Raw genomic sequence first — 27,610 nt, forward strand, 5'->3', positions numbered from 1 at the left:
CTCCGGCCTATCACCCTCACCTTGATCTCCTTCCACCTATCGCATTTCCAACGGCCCTCCCCCAAGTCCCTCCTCCCTACCTTTTATCTTAGCCTGCTGGACACACTTTCTTCATTCCTGAAGAAGGGCTTATGCCCGAAACGTCGATTCTCCTGTTCCTTGGATGCTGCCTGACCTGCTGCGCTTTTCCAGCAACACATTTTCAGCTCTGCTTTGAATGCGAGCCAAGCAGAGAGTACTAGAATTTACAACTCTGCTCAAGCAGTTCTATACCCAAGATTTGAACTGCCAGCCTGCATTTCAAATTAAATTGTACATGAAATGGACTGATGTCAGAAAAAGCGTGTTAAGCCTGCAGATATTGCATACAAGTCCACAAGCTTTGATCAGAAACTTAAATGCACAAGCAGAATTCAGATTCAGTGTTCACAATTAGTCCAGTACTGTTAAAAAAAACAGAAGTTGGAAGAAATGCACTTTGAAGACTACATTATCACCTTGAAAGCTCAGTGTATAACAACTGGTGCTACTAAAATAGAAGTTCCAAGATTCTCTTCTGCTTCTCAATGGAATCTGAGGAATTAGCAAGGAGTGGAATCAGCACAGGAGTGGAATCTGAGCTTCTTGTTTGTCTGCACTCCTGCACATACAATCTTGGTCCCACCCAAAAGAAACAAACAAGCTCAGTCGGTTCAGCTCATATTAGGTAAAAACAATGACTGCAGATGCTGGAAACCAGATTCTGGATCAGTGGTGCTGGAAGAACACAGCAGTTCAGGCATCTTCCGAGGAGCAGTAAAATCGACGTTTTGGGCAAAAGCCCTTCATCAGGAGGGCTTTTGCCCGAAACGTCGATTTTACTGCTCCTCGAATGCTGCCTGAACTGCTGTGTTCTTCCAGCACCACTAATCCAGCTCATATATTCCCAAGCTGAATTTTGTTTTTCTCTATAACTGACTTCAGGTTCTGAATGACTGTTAGCAGGTCTCAGACACCAAAACCAGTCTGGCAATTAGAGCTAGTAAATCCAGTTCAAGGCACTAAAAAATTAGGCTTCTGAAACAAACAATCGGACCGACTAATTCAGGGATTTTAAGTACATATGCTGAGCTTATTAACTAGTCAATTTAGGGGAAGATTATTGAAGGTCTTTTGATACTTCAGATAAATTGCATATACTGCATTATCATTGTCGACCCACTGTCATTAATTGAAAATAAAGGCCGGTAAACCAAGATATTCTCTTTTGTCATACTGACTACTTATGTTATAGCAGAACAAATGAAAAAATAACAGTTGTGTTCCTCTGCAACCTCGTGTTATGGAAAACCACTACAGAAAATCGGACCCTAGAAGATCACTAATAGAAAAATCACTACCTGTTCAGTCGAAAGTTCACATTATCCAAACAACGTTCACAATTCATCAATCGTGCTAGTCAATTTGCGCTGACAAAAGGCGCATTATAGCAGTACGACCTACAGCCAAAAATGGCCATTTCTACTGATTGCTGAGGTCTATTTCACTGTAGGAGAATTGCAATTCAAGCCCGATCCTGAACATACCTGAGGATCCTGTCGCAGTTTATTCTGATGATGCACATGTTGACTCAATGATCGTTTCATCACGCCCATATGCCGAAAATGATAATAATCATCAAAAATCTGCAAAACAGAAACACAAGGCTTATTAGTACATACAATAACTATTAAAAATATCACGTCTATTAAGTCAAACGAAAGGAATGTTCCTGAAAAAGAAAAAGCATGTTTTATGTAATACATAAGGCACAAGACTCCTTCAGAGTCACAACAAAGATCTCAGCCTTCCTCTAACTGTAGCCTTTTGAGCAACCCCAATCCTAATTACTTCATCAATGGCAGCTGTAGCATCAGCTGCCAAGGGTCTAATCTCTGGAATGCCCTTCCTAAACCTCAGATTCTCCCTCCTATTTTAAGTTGCTTCTTAAAACTAACTACTAAATTTTTGGCCATCTGCCCCAGTATCTCTGAATTTGGCTCAGTATATTTTTGCCTTATAATTCTTCTGTGAAGAAACCGGAGACATTTTATTACATTAACACTGTACATAAATGAAACTGTGCTGATAACAATTTGATTTCAGCTGAGTTAGTTGATCTTATTCAGAACAATATGGTTCTACACATGGTTGCAGTACCATAAAGTTGAGTCTTCAAAGCAAACTTGCAATCTCACAGAATAAGAATTTAAATTTTATAATGACACATACAAACACAAGAATAAGGAACAGACCAGTTCGCCCCTCAAGCCTACTGCACTATTCAATAAGACCATTACTGATCCAATTGCAGCCGAAGTCCAAATTCCTGGATACCTCTGATATTCTAAGGCTCCCTTGTTAATCATTTGTCCTTACCTTAAAATTATTCAATGACCCATGTTCCACTTCTTTCTGGGGTAGAACATTCCACAGACTGTCAATGTCTGTTTTTAAAAAAACTCTTCTCATCTCAGTCTTACATAAGACTGCTTATTTACACTGTGTAGTTTCCAAATGCCCAATAGTAAAATTTACCAAATCACAATACACTTAACATGCAGGATTTTTTTCAGAATACAGTCAGTCATCTTAAACTTTATGACAGACATACAGCAAACCTTTCCCTCACTTGGTGAAGTCCACAACTATTGCGATGGGTACATTACTCGAGCAGCCAATTTGTTGCTGCAGTAAGGGTGGCAGGTTATTTGACTATCAAGAGATTCACAGCAACCCTCATCCAATCCTTACTTTATTCAAACCCAACTAGTACTGTTTCTCTCCACAGGTTAAAATTATAAGGATAATTATAACTACAATCCTAAATCTGCAACCCCACCAGTTAAGTGAGCAAACAATTTGACAAATGGTGCTTAATGTCAGGAAGTGCTAAGTCATGCGCTTTGGTATACAGAATCAAAAGGAAGACTTAGTTAAATGGAAAGACTTCCCAAAAATATGCAAGGATCAGAATATTTTTGTGCACAAACACAAAACGTTAGCATGGAAGTAAAAGACAAATGGAATTTATTGATAAAAGGTTTGGAGTTTAAAAATAGGGAAAAGTCTTTTTAAAACTCTACACGGTGTCAATCAGGCAGAACTTGGAGTAAAGTGTACCCATAGAGTTGTATCGTCTTCAGCCTATTGTAGTCAAAAATAACCACTTATGCATGTTTAAATATTTCTTAAATGTTGAGGATTTCTGCATCTATAACTTCATTGAGTTCCAGATTCCCAACACCCCGAAAGTTGAAAACCTTTTCCTCTCAGGTCCTCTATCTCTTCTGCCCCTTAACTTAATTTTAATCTCGGTCCTTGGTCATCAATCCTTCCGTTAAGGGGATATGTTTCTTCCCGTCTACCCTGTCTAGTGAAGAATGGATGCGCTGACATAGAGGTAGTTCAAAATAGATTCGCTAGGCTGATTCCTGGGATGCCAGGGTTGATTTATCAAATACAGTTAAACAGATTACTTGCTTTTATTTGCTAGAGTGTTGAGAAGAATGACAGGTGATCTTAATGAAGCATACATGATTCTGAAGGGGTTTGACAGGGTTCGTATTGAGATGTTTCCACGAATGGGGTTTCTCAAACTCGGAGGGAGCATAGTTACAGAACAAGGGAACGTGCATTTAAAACCAAGATGCATAGAAATTTCTTCTCTTAGCGGGTAGCAAATGTTTGGAATTCTCTATCCCAGACAGTTGTAGAAGGTGGAGCAGAGAGTATATTTAAAGAGGAGATCGCTAAGATTTGTGAAATATCAGGGAGTCAGTAGCTATGATGAACTAACAAAAAAGGTGAGGTTTGGGGCAAAATCAGCCATGACCTTACTGAATAATGGGGTAAATTTGAGGGGCTAAAGATCAGCCAAAATGATAGATTTGAAATTGAACTGGGTAAGATATATATGGATTTCAGCCAAATTAATTAGGTCCATTAAGGAGCTGATAGATTATTTTTTCAAAATGGTGCCTTTTCCCCTCCAAGCAGAGATAAAACTAATGAGCTTGTGTAAAAACAGCTGGACATAACTGGACGGCATAAAACAGGTATGAATCAGCTTGGATCCAACAGAGCTCCTGGATAATCAAATATGTTTCTACTTGATCAGTTTATAAATGGCATAGTAAACCAGACAAGCAACAAATGCTGCTTTAAAAAATATACCCACATGCGCACAGACGTTCATTTTTTTATACACACCAAACCATTTCAACAGGTTTCCTTCGATGGTATAGTTAGTACATATGCTGTAACAGAACCATATTAGATGGAAAGGTTTCAGGTTAAATTAAAAGTGCTTGAGTTTAAAGATACCTACTGGGGTAATATCAGCAATTGGCCCTATATCTTTCAAGAATGGGGGAACAAAAGTGAATTTGAATTCAACCTTATGCTAATCACAACTCCCCATGCCTCACCCCCAAACAAAAAACATATTCTGCACTCAGAGCAGGATTCACATTTGTATGTTACCTATTTCTTAGTACAGTCATCTTGGTGTCTTGTCTCGTTGTCCACATTCCTGCATATTACAAGCGCTCCCAAATACGCTGGTCACCAAATACTTTTGAGCTCTTTGCCATGTGTACAGCCAGTAAAATCTCTCTTGAAAAACTGCACTTTGTTGAATATGCAGTGTTAACAAAACAGAATGCAACAATAAATAAATTAAGTGCCTAAATATTTAGCAGCAGGAAAGACATTCACCAACTTGCCTGATAGTCCAGCTGAAGCATTTCCCAGTGAAGAATTGCGACTGGGGTGCAAACCCAGAAGACAACCAACGTGCATTATGCTAGATCCTATCCAGTATGACCAACAGCCTCATGGAAGGCAGGCAGCATCAGGGGAAGTGTGTGAAAACCCAAAGACGATACTTGAGTAAGATTTACAATATGAATTGAATGAAATGATTCAATTAGTTTGTCAGGGGTTACCATTTACTATATACATGGATAGTGAGCTAAAGATTCTGGTTTTATGTGGGTGTAAGTGATTCACAATGATATCAGAAACAAGGTTGTGATGGTCTGCAGCTGACTCTAATACTTAAAATATGAAGTGACTGGACAATTACTCAGCCCTTCACTGATTCAAACTATTTTTACAGCCTGACAGCACTTTACAGTTCAGTACTTGCACTGAAGTATCTAATAAACCTCAAATTGAAAAAGTTGAATAAATAAAATTATAATATCACTTTTTCTGGGAAGGTGGCCCTGGAATAGAGTTGAGAGTGTTGTTCTGAAAAAACACAGCTGGTCAGGCAGCATCCGAGGCACTGGAATAGACCCTGACCACACTGGGAAGTGTCTGAGCCATACAGGGGGCTTTAATTTTTTATAAAGGTAAACTCTGCTGAAGGGCCAGTGTGGCACAATGATAGTGTCCCTACCCCTGGATTTGGAGACCCAGGTTCAAGTCTCAGCTGTTGCAAAAAGGTGTGAAATAACATTCCTAAACAGGCTGATTAAATTTTTAAAAACCCTTACTACACAATATTCTTAGAATTTATGAAATTTGCAACAATTAGCTTCACAGAACTTACAAAATGACCTTGCAGTAATTCTATCTCTAGTAGCATATTTAGGGCAAAAAAGAGTTATATTCAGTTGCAAGCAAAGTATTTAATTAGCATGTGTAATTAAGGGTTTAAACTTTTTAATAGATAACATGCATGTAATGGAAATTGTGGAGTGATGAGCAAGGATTCAATCTGAGCAATAATATAGAGCTGTCAATGTCAGTGTTAGATCAAATATATAGAGTTGTACCTGCTTTATTCTCCTTTAAAGACAGAAATCACGTCACAATTTGCACAATTGCAGGTGAAAATGTTCCCCCCACCCTTACTATATCCAGAGTAATTCTCAATCTCCCGATTCTAGGATCTGAATATTTGTAAAACATTGTAGGTTTCTTGACTCCTACTCTCTCCCTGAAAGCCCCTTCCATAAACATGGCTGTCTGACAGCAGACTGAAAAAAAGTTTCATTATTCTGAATATCCAATCCCTAATCTACTAAGTTTCTTTAAAATATCCAGACATATGCTCAAATATCTATATCATCCTTTTAAAGATGAAATCCTCAAATTACTTCTGTATTTTCTCATATCTCAGACCAAACATTCAGAAGGAAAGCAGCCTCAAGGCTCTTCCCGGTCTTCAACACTTGTACATCTTCTGTTCCTCAACCAAAGTTACACAGCACTTGTGGTATAGTCAGCAGAACACAACACATTTTAAATCTAAAAGGAGAAGCAATTTTCCCACTAAATTAACAAGACTTGACAGGCCTAAATGATGTCATGCAAGTTTCAATTACATGTAAAAACATGAGATAGAATACTTTACATACATTGATTGTACACGCAAGCAACACTTTGCACATATTGATCCTAATGAGAGTAGGATCAAATGGCACCTGCAACCAGCAGTTATAACTTCTTGGATTTTTATTTTTATAAAAAATTCAAAGCAGTATCAATATTTTGTTTTAAATATCAACAATATACATTTAAACAGCACACAAAGTAATACAAAAACTAAAAGGCACTTCACAAGAGCATTTTGAAACAATTCAACATGTTCAGAGAAGCTATTATCCTTGGCAACCAAAAGCATGGGCAAAGGTAGAATTTTCAGGAGTGCCTTCAAGGAGAGAAAGGGAAAAAATGGTATTCCAGAATTTAGGGCTACACTGTTTGAACACTCAGCAACTAAGACCAGGAAGAAAATGTTATCAGAAGCCCTCATTTGTAAGACGAGCTCATTGTTCTTCCAGTGCTCTCTATATACACAGCCTATTTCACAACAATTGTTGATTGCACTAATTTTCCTAATTAAAATAACTTCTAAACAAACACTTCAGTCAACTTCATTCAGTTTAGTAATCTTAGCATATGCGTTTTTTTAAAAAAAGCAGACCCATGAATAGATTCAAGTTCCAAAATGTGTCATTTGAAGTTATGAATAAATCCCAACATTTTGAAGCTACCATTTAAAATGCAAACAGTTGAAGTATTGAAATGCTACATTGGTCTATATCAATTTATATAGTGAATAACTTTAGAAAAATTGAAGCATTAGCAATTTTTAAATGTCAGCAAGAGATGTTGAATGTTAGCAATAAATTTTAAAATCTGGTGGCTATTTTGGCGACACATTAGGCTTCAAATTTACAATAATTATGTAGTTGATGTAAATACCTTAAATAAAAATTTGGGTAGAAAAATTGAGTTTCTATTAAAAAATCATACTTTTAGACAAACTGTATATAATCAGCCATTTTGGAAAGGTTTAAGATTTTCAAGTACTTGATGAACAGAGATGGATTACAAACATGTTATTGAAGGTTTGAGGTTAACATGTTTGCTTTGGAGTGAAATAACTCTTGGGACTCACCACTGCCCATTTGTTTTGCATTATTTAACCTTAAATCACCCATCATTACCTTTTGTGGATCTATTTGATTTAAAAATGCTTATCACCTCCCAGATTTAATGATTCCTGAAGAAGGGCTTATGCCCGAAACGTCGATTCTCCTCTTCCCTGGATGCTGCCTGACCTGCTGCGCTTTTCCAGCAACACATTTCCAGCTCTGATCTCCAGCATCTGCAGACCTCACTTTCTCCTTAATGTTTTCATCCCCAACCCACACAGGTTTAATGCCCAGTAGAGAGTCTAAAATTGCATTTTAGCTAAGTTAAACATCCCCCTCTAGTCTGGACAGTACTACAGCCTTTTTAACACTTAATTCTTGATTATGGGAAAGTATGAACAGTTAACTTGATTATCCATTTAGAAAACCAAGAATTCTATGTTAAGGAATAAGAATTGCAGCATCTGGGAGGTAGAATCATTTCCAAGTGGAAGCTTCTCGCCAGGACTAGAATACATAATCTAAGATTAGTGTCATACAAAGTAAGACTGCATTGGCATAGACACCATTATTCAAATTAAACTTCAAATTGCCCACCTTGAAGCTTTTAAAAGATATTCCCCCAGTATTTTTCCAAAATTAATTCAACAAATATCTGCAAATACACTAACTAGTCATACAGCCAACATGCCACTTGTGAACTCTCAGTGCACAAACTGGTTAGTGTTTCCCTAACTAAAAACCATAATTATGCTTTGAAAGCGATTCTTTGAGTCAAATAGTTCGGCACTCTGGCACTCACTTAGCATGACCAGCACAGTACAAATCTAGTTTCTTTAGAAGTTATATACATATTTACCTTTTGTAAATTTATTTCAACTTTAGATGAGAAGGCATTGTAATAAGCAACTGCACGCAGAGTTGGTCTCAAATACAAGCCTCAGGTTCAGAATAATTTGTCAATAACAATGTTTACAGGCCTCAATTTTCTCAATTCCCATAATACCTAAATTGCGTTCATATACTGTACACTAATTTAGTAGATATGTCAGCTTGTTCATATTATTGAACCACTTATGGTACAAAGGCAGATCTGTACACGTATGTAGATTATTGGTTATACCAGGATCTAGGCCTGTGACTCCAGCTTTTGATTGGACTCTGCACAGTGCACTGCGCCAGCCTGCAGCATTTGCGCTGCAGGCTGTATTTGAACTCATTGCTCCACATTGTTGCAATAAACCCACAAGGCAACTTTCAAATAAAAATTCAAACAAAATCAATATGGTGAAATAAAGAGATTCCATAAACTCTAGGAGATCGTAACTTCTCAAATACATTTTCCTACCAGTTATGAAATCAATTGCAGCTGTGAATCTACTTTAATGAGCCACTGATTCAAACCACCTTCATCAATGCTCCACTAATAAAAGCTTCAAGTTCAATATCTGGCTGGCAAATTAAACAATCTGCACATTCAGCCAAAAATATACCACGATTACTAAGGACAAAGAGACAATCTGGACCTTAGTTAATTACATTTTTTTAATATAACTTTCAATTAAATTTGCCAGTTAGCAAGTCTGAAATGACTCTCAAGGTTGCAATTTACAAATTAGGCCTACTATGACACATGATGCATGTGGTGTATTGTTGTTAGTAGGCAACCTGGTTTCAAAAAGGAGCTGGAAAAATAGATTTTACTTTTCAGTTCAGTGAAGGTGACCTTTTTGTTTAAAAAAAAGCAAGCAGCAAAACCATTTTGAGCAGTGAACCTGCATAGTTTCTCCAAGTGAGCATGTGATTTAAAGATTCTCAATTACCTGGGATATTAATTGCTGAAATAACATAAAATTGAGTTTTATCATACAGAAAGAGATTGCCAGAGGCCACTGGGCAGTTCATGTTGGATGAATAGTCATCTTAGCAGTAGAGCAATTATTTCATTAATGAAGTCTCCAGACTGTCAGAATTGAAAGTCTCCAGGTCAATGGAACTGAAACATCTTAAAATTCCACCCCCCACCAAACAAATGAGGAGGGACAGTCTCAACTGATGAATAACTAAATCCCTGATTGATATCTGTGCAGCTCAACGTGAAGCCAGTAGATATCCAATGCTGACTTCTGTGGACAGGTAGTGTAATGGTCTCTGCCCATAGATTTTACCCATAAATACTGGAGGATGCAGGCCAAGCCAGAGGCCTGGAGGAGGATGCAGCACACTAGCTGAGGTAACTGCAGTGACTTTCAAGTCAGAAATTAGTAAAGTACGAGTAGATGTAAATGTTGGTATGACATGCTGCTCACTAAATAGGATTTACATCATTATTCAGACCTGGGATGGAAAAAAAAACAGTTTCTTCAACAAAAACCTTGTTTAATGAATCTTGCCAATTGACACTGTATTGTCCATGTCATTTAGAGGCGAGAAAATCCAATGTCGTGCTCCTCTTCAAGTAGGACCATGGTATCTTTAACATTCTTATGGTGCTGGCAGATGTGATTTCTAATAAATATTTGACATGTGATAAAGCAGAACTCCCTCAGTGTTGCCCTGAAACATGAATCTCAAGTGGGGCTTGACCTCGGATTCATGAGCGCCACCACCAATTGAGCAAGCACAACACTACAAATGAAAGCAAGACAATTGTGGGAGGAAATTTTAAAAGGTCCTTGAAAATAATGAGCTAGAAAAGAGCACACTAAACTAAATCTTCATTTCTAAACAGTGAGTATAGAAAGCAGCTATGTGAGAGAGAAAATTCAGCGTAGAGTAAAAAGGGAAAATAGATAGACTTGAGAATATAAAGACTGATACGTTGTCAGAGGCTTGTCTAACTTGTTTATAATTCATACAATGCGTTTATTTCAGATTAGATGGTCTTGTATTTGAAGTGTAGCCAACTGTTGCTTTAGAAGATTAAAAACTTAATAAATTTCTAAAAGATGTGACATTTTGTGTGACTACTGATTAGTTTCCTTGAAAAAAACAACTGTACAATCATAAGAACACATACCTAGGGTGTCACAGGGGAAGATATTACTATTACAGTGCAGCATCTCTCAGGCAGGCAGTTAAGGGTTTGGATTAACATTTTATTGTAAATGGAAAGCATTTGTGAATTAAATGCAAGGAAGACTAGGTAGCATTGAGAAATGAACAATACTTTGGAATCCAGTTCGCAGATTCACCAACGACCAGAGCAGGTGGGGTAGTTAGATGCGAGCCAAGGTTTTAATTCCGTCCAGATAGCACTCACCTTCTATTGGAGCACAGAAGTGCCTATGGCACCAGTTCTTTTCCACACTTGCTATTACATGACCTCTGACAGAATCTGTCAAATTATTGCTAGTTTTGTTTTACTGAGCCCTTCCCCTTCTGAAATTGAATTGAAAGTTAAGATTGAATCTTCCTATCTTCAACTATCTTCCTATTCCAAACTACAAGTGGTTACTTCACTTGATATGCTTTCCTCACTGTTAAGCTTTTTCAAGAGTTAAGATCTACAGCTATAGCCAAAGCCAGATTAAGGTGTTCAATGTTAGATGTTAAATTTTTTTTTAATTAGTTATAAACAAATTTTGCAAATTCTTTTCCACTATTCCAAATGCATAAGATACTGCAATTGTGATCTTCGCTTATCAACACTTTCAATTGCTATGTTTATTCAGGAAATATTTTATAAAGCACTCACAAAGAATGAATAGAAATTTAAAAGATTGCAACTGGACTTTTAATGTAAAGGAAAAAATCAAGTTATATAGTGAGTTCACAATTCATTAACCACCTGAGCAGAATAGACCTTTAATTGCCAAGTTGCTCCAACACAAAATTAAACAAACTTGAAAGGGTTCAAAAAAGATTTACAAGGATGTTGCCAGGTTTAGAGGATTTGAGCTGTGGGGAGACGCTGAATATGCTGGGGCTGTTTTCCCTGGAGTGTCGGAGGCTGAGGGGTGACTTTATAGAAGTTATAAAATGGAGAGAGGTATGGATAGGATAATTAGACAAGGTGGGTTGTGGTCCAGAACTAGAGGACATAGGTTTAGAGTGAGGGGGGAAATATTTAAAAAGGAACATAAGGGGCAACTTTTTCATGCAGAGGATGGTGCATGTATGGAATGAGCTGCCAGAGGAAGTGGTTAAAAGGCATCTGGATGCATATAATAATAAGAGCAGGTGCGAGGGATATGGGCCAAGTGCTGGCAAATGGGACTAGATTAATTTAGGATATCTGGTCAGCACGAATGAGTTGGTCCAAAGGATCTGTTTTCATGCTGTACATCTCTACGACTAATTCTCTCTCCTTCAGCATACAATTCTTTGGTCAGGCCTCAAATCCTTCCGTCTATTCAATCTTTCATTGCTTCTGAGACTTTTAACATTCAGGATTGTCATCTAACCAGATTATCTCCACCTCTCCTTTGTTAGTTTTTTTGAAAGTATTGTTCTGTTACGGGCCTTAGGAATCATCTAAGTTTAGCACAGGAAATATTAGTCTTAAAAATGTAAGTTGGGAAATCAAATGCCGAGTGGCTGACACAATTATAATTTTGCAATTGGACGCCAAATCTATTTCATTGCACAACCCTTCTCCACCCACAACCTATGTTTTAGCCCACTGTTCAGGTCTGAACAACTTTGGTCTTCCTTTCAATTATTATATTTGCTTTTCTGATGTCAGAAATCAGAACTCATTTCTGTAAACGTGCATCAAGCTGAAGGATTAATTCCTTGGAGTGAAAGTCTTTTTGTCCAAATTTTGCACATATTTAACTGACTGCTGATTCTTATTTCCTCAATATTTTCATTTTTTTTACCCTAGCGTCATTTGCACAGAATTCCTTCTTAAAACGGAAACAAACTCATGAAACTTGGAAGCTTGCCTCTCGGTTCACTGCTAAAAAGGTCCAAAGTCGAAATTCTGGTCTCAGTTTCCTGATCCCATGTTGGATGATGCATGGTGTTGCCACTATCGCTGGGAGTAAATTAGCCAGAGTTCCTGCTCATAATCACTGTCTCGTGACCACAGACAAAAGTGTACATGTTGACATTTAAGTAACAGCTATTGTTTTTATTTATCCTGCACCTTTTAACAAAGAAAAATCCCAAGGCTTCTCATAGGTGAATTATAAAGTTTGACAGCAAGTCATATATGGAGATACTAGATCAGATGACCAAAAGCATTGTCAAAGTGTTAAATTTTTCAGGAACATCTTAAATATGAGATAACAACAACTGGAAGTGGGGAGGTGTAGAAGAGGAATTCCAGAATTTGGAGTTCTAGGTACTCTAAGGTACAGCCATGAATTGTGGTTAAATTATTTGGAATGCACAAGTGGCCAGAATAAGTCTGCACAGATATCATACGGTCAACTACAGTATACCCTTTCCAGCCTCTTCTGGGATATACAGCCTAACGTGCTTAACATTCACTGACAAGCGAAATAAGGAGAACTTCACCATTCTGTATGTGAGACTTGAACCCGATTTTGGTGCAATGAAGTTAAAAAATAGGCAAACAATGCAGCAGAAAAGTTTTAGCAGAAATGCTATTCAAAGATCAAAGGAATGGCTTTTACATTAAGAGCATACTGCATGAAGTAACAGGAATGGGAGGAGGAAAAGAAGAAAACAGGAGAAAGAATGAGATATCAGGATATACTATTAATTTTCAGTGTTTATCAATTTACTTTAACAAGCCTCAACCAGGCCATGAATAACTTTGGCATCATGACATGTATTCAAAACAAGACATGAGAAATTCATCCAGAGATACGTGTGGGCTGGTGCTCCCCCAATAACACTGCATGGGACATAAAGCTATGAATTTTCTATATTCTTGAATAATTGGAAGACTGGGTGAGGATGTAGGGCTGCTATGCTTTATACAGAACAGCAATGATGCCGGCTCTGCCATGTTAAGTTCTCAGCTTTGTACTACTTAATCATTCTGTTCATGGGCTTATAAAATGATAATGATTAATTTTCTCAGATTTTCTTTATATATGAAAAGGCAGCACTAACTACATTTTCAGACATGTCTGTGCACATTAGAAATGGTGTGACTGAGTCCCACTAACTTTTGGACAATTTGAAATGAGTTATTGCATATGTGGACCTAAACTGATGCAATGAAAACATGCAATGTAATGGACTTTTAACAATACCTATACAACATCACTAAGCTACAAGTACACAATCCTTATCCGAAATTCTGAAAACCGAAAAGCTCCAAAAGTTTGTCGTGGAGTATGGAGCATCATTTTGGTGTGCAAGCAGGTGACCCAATGCCACAGCCACTTGAAACACGCCACTCAGGTGTGATGTAGCGGCGTGGCCCAGCACTGGCAGGCTTCAACTGTGTCTCAACACTCGTACTATTCACACATGGGTCTGCTGTTAGGTTTTCTTTCATTTCACAGTGAAAATGTCAGTTATTCCAAAATCTGAAAAATTCCAAATTCCGAAAAACAACTGACCCCCAAGGATTTCAGGTAAGGAATTGTGTACCTGTACTTGCATTTCCCTGAACTCAGGCTGCAGTACATAGTTCGTGGTTACATCAAGTCCAATTCAGCATTAAATTAACACAAATTGCAAGACCTTGCTTCAGTCCATTTTTGTCACTGAACAAGACATCATTACCTGCATGCATCACAGTTTTGCATAATAGCATTGCTAATAGTTTATTTTACCGATCAATTTTAATTAGCTGCATCTGCATGACAAAAAGAAAAAAAATCCTACAGACTGAAGATTGTTAAATGCAAAATCTTTTGGCCTTTCAGACTACAGTAGCACCTCGACATACGAACGACCCCGTTCACAAACAAATCGGTTGATGAACAGGATTGTACGTAAAATTTTGCTTCAACGTACATACGAAATTCAAGGTACAAACGCAAAAAACCCATGTGCGACCACGTGGTTTCATTGATCTGCTTTGCTACGCGCTTGTTGAACGCAAAAGCTCTCAGGCCTCGCGTGATCTCATTCAGTTCGTCTTTGTCGTGGGCACTGTGAACAGCGTTCGTTGCTACATTCAAGCATTCTTACGCTATCCGAACAATGGGAAAAATTGATTCAGTTCGCAAACTTTTCGGTTCGCAAACCGGGTCCCGGAACGGATTAAGTTCATATGTTGAGGCGCTACTGTATAACCAAAACTTCTGTCATCAACTTGAACTATCTTTCTTAATGTCATTCTCCATCACTTGTGAACACAAAGAATTCCTTAGAAGCTTCACCCCACCCTTGAGGGTATAACCTGCAAACTAATAAAATCCAACCGTGCTTCACCTAGCCATTACTCATTGGACAGGCCTATGGATGAGAATGGCGTGTGTAGGTTAGATGGTCTTCAGATTGGTTTTACAGGGCGACGCAACATAAAGGGCCCAAGGGCCTGTACTGCATTGTAATGTTCTATTGTGTACTTTTACCTGACCCTTGTTGACATTATTTTTTCAACTGAAAAAACATTTTCACCCAAAAACAATACCCATGAATACTTAATGTATAGTACGATCCTCAAAACCTTACATCACTTTAAATTGTTTGGTAACATGGATTACAGATGATGATAGAGATCATGCCTCTGTCAAACTGTACCACAAATACACTAAAATTGGCTATCACTTAAAATGAAAAATATTGCTTAGTTGAAGACTAGGATCAATTCTGAATAAACGTGCATAGAGCTGAACAAGTCACCATCCATACCCATTGTTTCAAAACAAGCTTCAAAAAAGTCATTAACCTTATTCATTTGTGTTTAATGGAAAGAAAAATGTTTAATAACAGATTGTTCACTTCCTATACTGTCAATGGCCACACTGCACATATAAATGTAATTTTGCATTACAACTATACATAAACTTTAATTTGATCAAACAACTTTCTTGAGTGACCTGCCCCCCCTCTCAGAATTCACTTACCCCAAGCCCTTTGCCGAACTTTGAAAGTCTGCACAACTGCACACACCACTTACCTACACTTAACTGGTCATGCCTTGGCAATAGATATCCATCTTGTGATTTCAATGTTACAGCGTGGTTGTGCTTTTGCACGGACATCAAGACAAAACCAATCTTTTCAACTGATTTCCAGACTGTGGGCAAAGATCAGATGATGTGAGTGGGGGGAACAAACACATTTAAATGATGGTAACCCAACTTCACACATCTGCTGGATCATTTAGAAAATAAAGTTACCGATATAGGTGCTTGCCCAAAAAAAAACAAATGTCTAAAGTGCTGCAAGGTATAGCAACGTCTAGAAGAACAAACGATTCTGGTTTCCAAGTTTACTGGTCTCTATGATAACACCGACCTAATGTTTTAGGTATTTTTTTACAGCCCCTTCACAAATCTAATGTGCATTTTAGGGACATTCAAGCTTTCACTTCAATAGCTAGCATTTTCAGGGCTTTATTCATTAGGCCAACACTGCATTTATTTAGTCTCTTTAACATAGCAAACCAAATTCCCAAGTCCAATTTTTCTTTCTGAACACAGTACTGTTAGTGGTGTCTTCAGTTTGAGTGAATTCAACTTCCTTAGATTCAGCCAGTTTCTCCCATTGCCTATGCGGACAGTGAAAATAAACTAACAGAAGCAGAGAAAATGTAATTGTCATGCAAACTTAAGATATTTAAGGCAGCACAACTCAACTACATGATTGCATTATGTTCTGGAAATTACAAAACATCTCAACGTGTCTCAAGTTTTAACGAACCATTAGCACAGTTACAGATAACACTTTCCAAAAAGGGAACTATGTAAGTTTTGACCCCTGACAAAATAGATATTTTAATCTATACTGTTTCAAAACTAACTGTTAAAACTAAGCTCATTATCCCAGTGAAAACACATTCTTGCTAACTGAATTTCAGCCATGAAAACTAGTTTAGTCTTTGTCTTAATCTGAAATATTACTATTTTGCAGAGAACAAAAACTAAGGAATAAATTGCATCAAAATAAATCAGATTATGGAAAGGTGATGAGATAACTCCACATATGTAAAATTGGAAGATAAGCCAGGCTTCTGAGTACATGTGGACAGCTCATGATGTTTAACTGCACATTTGTTCCCTTTAAGAGATTCTGATCTGTGAACTTCGATTTGATTCAGACTGTAGTTTTCTCATTCCCCACCCTCTTTAAAATCAGTGCTCAAGTGTCTTTTTAAAAGTGTTGGCTTGTAGTTTTCTGGAGCCAAAGTTTTAAAAAAACGAACCATTTTCCATTTGTACATTCAAGTTTCAGGTCAAAGCCATGTTAAAAAGAAAACAAACAGCACAAGCACACATTCTGCAAAGCACTGCAAAGTTCATGTTTACTGTCTCAGTCACCCTGAGCAGGCTGGTGTTGACATATCTTTAAGTTAACATGCAGGCATGTGGCCATACTGGTTGCACAACATGCCCTTCAAAAACTAACAGCAAAAACATTGTACAGTTCAAATAGAGATTAGCTCTGGCATCTGAAGCTGCATTTCAATACATCCCTTTCATCCTGAGCAATTTAGCGCTGTGTTTTTAGGTTAAGAGGCAATAAATGACACCTACTTTATGAGCCCAGGTAATAAAATTCTAAACTTCACCCAAACAATACAACATGGTATTGTTATTTTTCCCCATATTTGATATTTATCATTTGAATCGTTAGGCTACAACAGTGGCAACTATTGGTATTACACAATTTATTTCCTAAACAAAGACAGTCTTCTGTACATTTTGAATGTTAACTGAAACGGGAAAGGGAATGATTTTAAAACCAAGGATTGTGCAAGGGATTTGCTTTAAGTTTTAAAAAGAGCAAATTGCTGAAACTTACTGGAAGTAGCGCTTACCCTGCTTTGCTCAAAAAATGGGAAAGCTGATTGCAGATGGGCTGTGTACTAAGTTAGATTTGGCTGGCAACAAGCAGCTGGTTAGTTTTTGGAATTGTGACCAACTGTGGATGGTTGCCAATAACCATGTAGAGCTCTGGGTAGCTAAACAGCTTGCGAACATGAACAATATTACCAAAAACCTTTGGACCCCCCGAAGAGGTGGTGGTGGATCTCTCAGCAATAGAAAATACTTCATGCTTGAAGAAAGCTAGTTTATGTTCCCTCACTAATTGCTTTTAAACAGTAAATCAGATACTTTATAATTTGTAAACCAATTGTTCTTTGTTTCCTGCAAGGAAGTAATAAGTACCTGGAGAAAAGAGACCAAAGAACAGCAAGTCCTGGCAAGCAAAAGGATCATCTCAATGAACCATTTGGACAGGGGCCATTGAAATGCCTTCCCAGTTTTCCCTCCATACAAAACACCAACTCGTGTTTCAATATCTGTGTAGGAGGAGCTTTACAAAGGGGTTTGTGCTTTACCTAGTAACCAGCAGTTCATAGTTGCTTACCTGTATTGAGAATCCATTTATTTGCAATAAATAGTAATTCCTATTAAGTACAGAAGTCCATGTTTGCTGTTCCCCTGGGTCTATAAAGATAAATTGAGGAATTTGTGTACTTTGAGAAAATCTTTACTTTTTGTAACAAAGCTCGAACAAAAGAGTTTGAACTTGAACATGCCACCCTTCGGCACCACCTTCGCTAGATGGAAGGGTGGAAACAGTCCTCAATTCTAAGATCCTAGCCCAGGCACTAATGTAACATGTTCTATTTTCTCCTACTTTACCAGTTACATTTTGTTTTCCCATTTCTTAGTTTTCATAATATTCAATAGTTCTGTGCAGTACAATTGGTTCTCTGGCTTAGGTTGCTCTAGCCCTTGACAGCCATCTAATTGAACTGGGTTGGTTTCAAATTTCATTTCTTTGGTGGAAGTACTTTTCTAGGCATCCATGCCTATGCACAGGAAGAAAGAAAAATGGAATGGCCAATAATAAGATCACATCTTATTTGAAACTGACCATATGCCCAACACAAGACACTCAAACAACTGCTCTTCTCAGTTCCGCAATGGTAAGCGATCACCAGAAAGGCAGAGGAAATGCTACAAGGACACCCTGAAGCAAATGCCACATCCCTACCAACACATGGGACCTGCTTCCCCTAGAATGCACAAATCAAAGAAGCATCAAAGGCACAACCAGTTTGAACATCACAAGGTGAAGCATACAGAGGCCAGGAGCAATTAGCACAAAGAGCACCCAGAATCTAGAGCTTCCCACCTACCTATCTCCTCAAAACACCATCTGCCCCACCTCTGGCAAAGTGTGAAGCTCCAGGATTGGACTATTTAACCACAGGAAAACCCACTACCAGATCCCGGATTGGAAGTCATCCTCAACTCAGAGAATGCCCAAGACAATGAGAAAAAAAAAAAAATCGACAAAAGCAGGACCATTAAGACAGTGATGAGATTGATTTTGCAATATAGAAATTTAAAACAGATGCAGTTTAACATCAGTTAGGACTACTTAGAAAGGATTGCCATAAAAATTGCTTCTCGTGGAACACAAACTAGAATTGTGAATGAGTTACAGCAGAAACAGCTGAGATGCCTACTGTAAGCAAGGATACTGCTGTAAGAACTTAGAGTTAAATACTGTGGATGCTGCAAACTTTAAATTAAGAAAAAGGTGTGGCGGCAATGGCACAGGACTAATAATCCAAAACCATTCCACTTGTTCCAGAAATGTGTAATAGCACCCCTGAACAGGTTGATTAAAAATGTGTAAAAATCTCCTGAACTTATGTTCTGCAGACATGAGCTCAAATCTGACCATTATAGATGGTGAAATTTGAATTCAATAGTTTAAAAAAAAACTGGAACTAAGAATCTAGCCTAATGGCAATTTAGCCACTTAACTGTCGTTTTAAAAAAACAACATTCTGGTTCACTAAATGTCCTGTAGGGAAAAAGAATCATCCATCCTAACCATTCTGGCCTACATGTGACTCCAGACTCAGTGATGTGGTTGACTTTTAACCACCTTCTGGCTAATTAGGGATGGCAATAAATGGCGGGTTCAGCCAGTCACATGCACATCCCATGAACAAACAGACAATGATGCGAATACTTGGTAGGTCTGCCAGCATCTGTGAAGACAGAAGCAGAGTTAAGCTTTCAGGTAAAGCACAGTTCTGAAGATCAGAAACATTAATCATATTGCTAAAAGTAACTGAAACAATATTCAGCATACAAATTACACCGAATGTTAAGCTATAAAAATGAATAGCTTCTTTAGTATCATTTTAGACAATGTAAAATTTTTTAAAACTGATAATTTAGATACATGGCAGACATTTCATATAGCTAGTTGTTGAAAGAATTTAAGAAAATTAGGTAAATCACAATTGAAGAGTTTAAAATGCTGAAGATTTAGGAGAAAAAGGTACACATTCATAAGGCATCTAAACTCAGGAAAAATTATTTTTAAAAACCACAGATAATAAATACATTTTGGTTTCAAATTTGTTGTTCTTGTCTAAAAAGTGCTTCTCCACTGGATGGTGACTTAAAGAAGCTAACTAATGCATATTCAAGACACCATGCACCTAGCAACCAAATGGGCAACAATCAGCAGCCACTTTGCATTTATACTGCATGTGTCACATCATAATTTCCCAAAGCAGGTTACAGAACATCAAGCCCAAAGTACTGAGAAGTTACAAGAGTTACCAACAACACAGTCAAAGGAGGCAAGTAGTCCCTTCTTGGAGAACACAATGGAGAAGGAGGGGAAAGATTGGACTCAATTAAAAATAGATGCAACATTTTTGCTAACAAAAAGCCTCATCCAAAATAAAATGCATTCTTCCAGCAAAAACTTGCAGTTAAAAACACTTGCTATTTTGAGGAACGTGTACACAGTTTTCATTAAAACACCTGCATGCAAAAATATGCACAAAATGAAAAGTTAGCTTCAGAAGTAGTTTACTTTTCAAATTACACAGCAAAACCTTCTACTTGTTAATGTATCTAGCCACCCTTCTTGCACAATGGCATTAATGTAAAGCTATGTTACCGATATTTCACCCAGGAGGACTAAAAATGTCATCTGCCCTATCCTGATAATACATTATACAAAAAAAATTATACATACCACATAACACTGTCAATAACAGGCATGAGAGATTTCTTCAGTGAAATTCAATATAATAACACTCAAAACAATTAAGTTAATTGACAGAAACAGGAATAACTATCCACAAAAACGTCAAAATTACGTGAAAATCTTGATCACTTGAAAAAAATGTTTCATGAGCCTTTTGTATACATAAATAATTAATTCTACACTACACATAGAACTTGTTGAAACTAAGTAAATGAAACTTTAAATCTATATCTAACCATTCCTCCTGCGATGGTTCCTTACTTCCTAGGATACAGTTCCACAGCAGATTCGCTCACTCAACTGGCCCAAAAGTGTAGTCAGAAAAATGTAAACTATTGAAACAGTGATTCGCCCACATTCACAATTACTCAGGACCAGAATGATCTTAGCCTTCCTATACAAAGGGATTAGGGATCATTGCAGCATTCCAACTTCATAATGTAGAAGTGATGCAGTTTTGTTTTTATAAAAGGTATTTCACCTGTGGCTCTGACCAAAGGCTACTTGCAATGAGTTATTGTGGCAACACTTCGACGAATGTTTAAGTCAATCCCCAAAATGTATTCTTAATGCACTCAACATGCAGATATTGGATTGTGCACAAATTAACAAAAATCAACTGTAGCAAACAGTTGTTTATCAAAATACTTCCTTTAAAAAGATCCTGTTTGGGAATGAATCCACATCATTTTTTGTTTTCCTGAAAGAAAATTTAACCTATTTTGTCTCCAAATTCAGCTAATCCTAAAGTAGCAATTTCTGAAATATTCAAGTCATTTTCTGCAATGAGAGGTTTCAAGCCTAGCATCAGATTCAGCTACAATTTCCTCAATTTCTACTAATTTACTGATGGGACTTTAATCACAAAAGAATGAGAAAGAGAGCATCCAGTGCAAAGCTTTCAGAGTTTTCTAATGCAGTATAAATCAAAAAGATTGAAATCAAACTTCTGTGAGTAACAATAAGATTACTGAAAGAATTTATTTTGCCTGCTATTTCAGGAACTTAAAATTCTGCACATCTTCAAGATGCACAAATTGATGATAACAAAGATTGTTAAGTTGTCTGAAGGCTGCTTTTTCAAATGAGTAAAGATCATTCTTCCTAAAGCTCAGAATATTTTCATTCAACTAAACTCTTATGATTTTAGAAAAACACTGATTGCAGAAGCACTATCCAATATATTATCCACGTGTCTCAGCAATATGAAAAATGGCTAATTGCAGTTGTGATTGTTAATTAGAAAATGATTGCAATTTGTATGCTAGTAAATGTTTCACATGGAATGCATAGAATGAGAGTTCTGAAAAGAAATGATTTCTTCATTAGTTACTACATATTTATTACTCTAAAATTATGTGGCAGAGTTGAATGCACAATTATCATGGAAGTACAGCAACATTCCATAGAGACAAGGGTGGTCAGCTTGCAAAGTCCAGGCCAGCAGAAGTCAATCAAATTAGTAACTAACAGCTCTAACCAAGCAAAGAAAGCCAAGGCAAAGGTGCAAACCCATTCTGGATGGAGAGTAGGCATGTAACTAGGGTATCTTATCATGTAAGTCAACATTCGCAACAATCTTATAGAGTTGAGTACTGTGTGAAGCTGCTGGATAAATACTTGCACCTTGGACTAGGATGTGCTGTGTCTGAAATTCACACCAGATTTGCAAATTTCAGTAACCTGGAAAGGCTGACAGATTTTTCACTGCATGCGTTAAGGTACTACTTAATTAAATACATAAATAAATAAAACAGCAAATAAAGTGTATTTACCAGAGCATAGAGAGCTTTCTACCAAATTATTGTGCATGGCTAAAATGGTGCTGCCATAGTCTATTAAATCATTGCTTCATTAACCACCCCGTAACATGAACATATAAGCCATATGCAGGCACACTATTAAATACTAGCATGGTTAGTCTGACATTTTCATGGACAATTTCAGGCCTCAATCCTGAATCACAGTGCAAGGACCTCTCGTGTCCCTTGAACTCCAATTACCATGGTAACTAACATTTGTGCGCACAGGGTTATTTCTTTCTGTACAAACTGTGGATAAACATTCCAAGCCCTGAACTCTAGGAACTGAACGTTCCTGTAAGAGTAGAAAACACATACAAAAAGCTGTCTTTATTTTCCCCAGTTATTAGGGACACCAGTTTTGATTCACCTCAAAGTTGATTATTTTTGTTTTAAACACCCCTCAGCATTTTCCCATCTATGGCATTCACATTTACAGCATCTCAACTAACCCCCTCAAGGAAAACTCAAATACAAAAACTGGTAACGTATAAATGGCAGTCTTTGGCTTGCAAATAACAATTGCCTGCAAACTTAAGCAACTGTTTATGATAGATGAACTGTACATCTTATCATTCTACATTTTTGCAAGTACTATCAAATGTAGTGAGGTTGGAGAATGTCCATGTATGGTTATGCTATTATGGACTTCCCCCTCTTATCTTTTATTGAATTACATTCTTGGTGTAAATCTATGCAGAATAGCTAAAGGAAATATAGAGCAAGGGAGATTTGGACATCAATGCATCATCTGCACATCCAGGTAAAAACCAATGCTTAAACCATAGACATTCAGACTGTGAATTCTAGCAAAGCAGCAGAGACTCAGTTCAGCTCTTGAACTGCTCAGAATTATAGTCTCCAGGTGAAATAAAGCAAGGGAAGCAAAGTAGGTAAAGAAGAACTGGGCACAGACTGGATATGGTAGAAATGCAACTAATTTTATATTTTGAGTTAGTTGCGTCAAGAGAGGTCATGCCGCATGAAATTAGATAAACTGATGAAATATTTGCAAGTGATCAAATCACTTTAAAATTAGTATGGAAACAGAATGGACAGCACGAGGGGGTGGAGCAGAGAACACAAGGAGCACGAGAAGAGGGGAGGGAGACAAGAGGGGAGGAGAGGGGGCCAGGGGTCAGGAAGAGGAGGGAACAAACAAATGTCTGAAAAATGTGTGGGTCAAGAAAGTAGTTTCCTTCATTTTCCCACTCAGCTGTTAATTCTTGTAAACATGAAGGTTTTTGGGTAAAGAGACACTCCTACATGCAAATATTTCTGCTTTCTGACATGGATGACTCTTCAACTGAAGTGAATCAGGTTCTGCAAATTTTAAAGCACTTTTCCGCTCACCAAAAGCTTGGGAAAATATTGCAAACAGAAGCCAAGATTTGACAACAGAACATCTGTTTTCACACCCAGCACTCAAATACCCCATAGCAGCTCCAAAACAAACCAATTGATACAGAATTCCACGACCCGCCCCCCCCCCCCCCCCCTCTCAAACCCCCAACCTAAAACATACAAAATGACTTGCAATATAGCTTAACAAATACTCAGTCACGTTAAACATTACCACATTACTCTCTTGGCTCAAACTCTGAACTAAACAAACAGTTTCTCTTCATAAATAAACAGCTACAGTACTGTATGGCCTCCAAAAAACTACGTTTTTGCCCCTGCTAGCAAGATGTAAAATAAACTTCTGTACAAAAGGCCATAAAATTTTGAGGTGAATACAAAAAATCTTTTCCAGAGAAAGATAGATCACTAGCACTTATTAGTTGCAGCCAATCTTTCAGTCAGAAGTGAAAAATTGTGTTTATTGATACAAATTAAACTAGAAAAAAAAGCCAGTTTTTTCATATTTATCAATTAAGCATATATTGGAATCAGAAATTTGCAACTATGAAATGAAGTCTCTCAAGATACTAATTGAGCTTTCACAGAGTCATAGAGATGTACAGCATGGAAACAGACCCTTCGGTCCAACCCATCCATGCCGACCAGATATCCAAACGCAATCTAGTCCCACCTGCCAGCACCCGGCCCATATTCCTCTAAACCCTTCCTACTCATATACCCACCCAAATGCCTCTTAAATGTTGAAATTGTACCTGCCTCCACCACTTCCTCTGGCAGCTCATTCCATACATGTACCACGCTCTGCATGAAAAAGTTGCCCCTTAGGTGTCTTTTATATCTTTCGCCTCTCACCCTAAACCTATGCCCTCTAGTTCTGGACACCCCAATGTTTAACATGTGACCAGAGATCGACTTAATCATTCTTCTCTTCTATTTCAGTCCCTAATTCAAGGTATACAGAAGCTCTACACAAATATGACCTCTTGGATTGCGTTTTGCTTACTTGTCAGTTTTAACTTATGTAGTTTTAGGGAAAAAAAGCACAATTTTCAAAGATGTTTCAACAACTAAACTCCAAGCCAAGAATCTCAATACTTTACCTCATAATTTTTACTATTATAACCATAATTCTCAGAATTCAAATTTAATATGAAACATCGCAGCTTTAAGCCAGTTTAGTTTACAACTCAAAACATGTCTAACAAATCATAAATTATTTATGGTTGAAAAGTGTGGCACTGGAAAAGCACAGCAGGTCAAGCAGCCTCGGAAGAGCAGAAGAATCAATGGTTTGAGCATAAGCCCTTTATCAGGAATGTGGAGGGGAAGGGGCTGAGGGATTAATAGTCAGGTTTTTTTATTCAGTTGTGGGTCATGGATGTCGCTGGCCAGCCAACACTAGTATCCCACACTTATTTGCTCGAGAAGGCTCTTGAATCACTGCAGTCCACTTGCTGTGGGTTGACCCACAATGCCGGTAGGGAGGGAATTCCAGGATTTTGACCCAAAGACTGTGAAGGAACAGCAGTATATTTCCAGTCAGGGCAGTGAATGGCTTGGAGGGGTACGTGCAAGTGGTGGTGTTCCAAGTGCTTGCTGCCCTTGTCCTAGATGGAAGTAGTCATGGGTTTGGAAATGTTGTCTAAGGAGCTTTGGTGCATTTCTGAAATGCATCTTGAGCATTGGTGGTGGAGAGATTGAATGTATGTCTATGTGGTGTCAATCAAGCAGGTTGCTTTGTCCTGGATGGTGTCGAGCTTCTTGAGTGTTGTTAGAGCTGCCCCCATCCAGGCAAGTATTCCATCACACTCCTGACTTGTTCCTTGGAGATGGTGGATAGACTTTAGGGTGTCAGGTGTTAAGTTACTCGCCACAGTATCCCTAGTCTCTGACTTGCTCTTGTAGCCACTGTGTTATGTGGCATGTCCAGTGGAGTTTCTGGTCAACAGCAACCCCAACGGTAACCCACTGTTGGAATTCATTGATGGTAATACTGTTGAATATCAAGGGATGGTGGTTAGCGTGTTTCTTATTGGTGACGGTCATTGTCTGGCATTGAAGTGGCACAAATGTTACTTGCCTCTTGTTGGCCCAAGCCTGGATATTGTCCAGATCTTGTTGCATTTGAGCTCGGTCTGCTTCAGTACCTGAGAAGTCACAAATGGTGCTGAACACTGTGCAATCATTGAACATCTCTACTGCTGATCTTACGACGGAGGGAAGGTCATTGATGAAGCAGCTGAAGATTGTTGGGCCTAGGACACTGCCCTGAGGGAATCCTGCAGAGATGTTCTGGAGCTCAGATGACTGACCCTCCACAACCACAACCATCTTCCTTTGTACCAGGTACGACTAACCAGCAGAGCGTTTGCCCCAATACCCATTCCAGTTTTCAATGGTTCAATGCCATATGCGGTCAAATGCCGCGTTGTTGTGAAAGGCTGTCACTCTCACCTTCCCTCTGGAATTCTTGCTCTTTTGTCCATATTTGAACCAAGGCTGTCATGAGATCAGGAGCTGAGTGACTCTGGTGAAATCCAAACTGGACGTCACTGAGCACGTGCTGCTTGATAGCACTGTTAATGACCCCTTCCATCACTTAATTGATAATGGAGAGTAGACAGATTGGGCGATAATTGGCCAGGCTCGATTTGTCCTGCTTTTGTGTACAGGACATACCTGGGCAATTTTCCTTTGTCGGGTAGATGTTGGGCAACTGTACTGGAAGAGCTTGGCTCGGGGAGCAGCAAGTTCGGGAGCACTATTGCTGGAACGTTATCAGGGCCCATTGCCTTTGCAGTATCCAATGCCTCCTGCTATTTCTTGATATTATGTGGAGTGAATCAAATTGGTTGGAGGCCAGTATCTGTGATGCTGGGGACCACTGGAAGAGCCAGAGATGGATCATCCACTTGGAACGTCTGACTGAAGATTGTTGTGAATTCATCAGCCTTAGCTTTTGCACTGATGTGCTGAGCTCCTCCATTGTTGAGGATGGGGATTTTTATGGATATTTGTTGTTTAATTGTCTACCGCCTTTCACAACTGGATGTGGAAGGACCGCAGAGCTTAGATCTGATCCAATGGTTGTGGGATTGCTTTGCTCTGTCTATCACTTGCTGTTTATGCCATTTGGCACACAAAATTGGTAGCCTCATCAGGTTTACACCTCATTTTTAGGTATGCCTGATGCGTCTCTTGAACTCTCCAACGAACATGGGTTGATCCTCTGGCTTGATGGCAATGGCTGAGTGGGGGATATGCCAGGCCATGAGGTTGCAGGTTGTGCTGGAATACAGTTCTGCTGCTGTTGATGGCCCAAAGAGCCTCATGAATGCCCAATCTTGAGCTACTAGATTGGGACAGACTTCAAACCATTTAGGTAAAAACAATGACTGCAAATGCTGGAAACCAGATATCTGGATTAGTGGTCCTGGAAGAGCACAGCAGTTCAGGCAGCATCCGAGGAGCAGTAAAATCGACGTTTTGGGCAAAAGCCCTTCTTCAGGAATAAAGGCAGAGAACCTGAAGTGTGGAGAGATAAGCAAGAGGAGGGTAGGGATGGGGAGAAAGTAGCATAGAGTACAATAGGTGAGTGGGGGAGGGGATGAAGGTGATAGGTTGGGGGATGGGGGAAGAGTGGAGTGGATAGGTGGAAAGGAAGATAGGCAGGTAGGACAAGTCATGGGGACAGTGCTGAGCTGGAGGTTTGGAACTAGGGCGAGGTGGGGGAAGGGGAAATGAGGAAACTGTTGAAGTCTACATTGATGCCCTGGGGTTGAAGTGTTCTGAGGCAGAAGATGAGGCGTTCTTCCTCTAGGCGTCTGGTGGTGAGGGAGCGGCTGTGAAGGAGGCCCAGGATCTCCATGTCCTCGGCAGAGTGGGAGGGGGATTTAGCACAGTGATAGTGCAACACAACACAATGGAGGTTATTCTCAATGTGAAGGCGGGACT

At 38.6% G+C, this 27,610-nt stretch overlaps 1 protein-coding gene across 2 annotated transcripts in view; it reads right to left on the reverse strand.

Moving 5' to 3' along the window:
* furina (furin (paired basic amino acid cleaving enzyme) a) overlaps nucleotides 1-27,610 on the reverse strand; it is a 105,166-nt gene that overhangs the window by 44,501 nt on the left and 33,055 nt on the right. For both annotated transcript variants that reach the window (XM_043680489.1, XM_043680487.1), the window contains exon 2: nucleotides 1,566-1,664. In XM_043680489.1, coding sequence (XP_043536424.1) covers nucleotides 1,566-1,664 — 99 coding nt within the window. The remainder of the gene's footprint in view (nucleotides 1-1,565; nucleotides 1,665-27,610) is intronic.

Source organism: Chiloscyllium plagiosum, chromosome 40 (genome assembly GCF_004010195.1).
Source record: "Chiloscyllium plagiosum isolate BGI_BamShark_2017 chromosome 40, ASM401019v2, whole genome shotgun sequence".
NCBI classification, from domain to species: Eukaryota; Metazoa; Chordata; class Chondrichthyes; order Orectolobiformes; family Hemiscylliidae; genus Chiloscyllium; species Chiloscyllium plagiosum.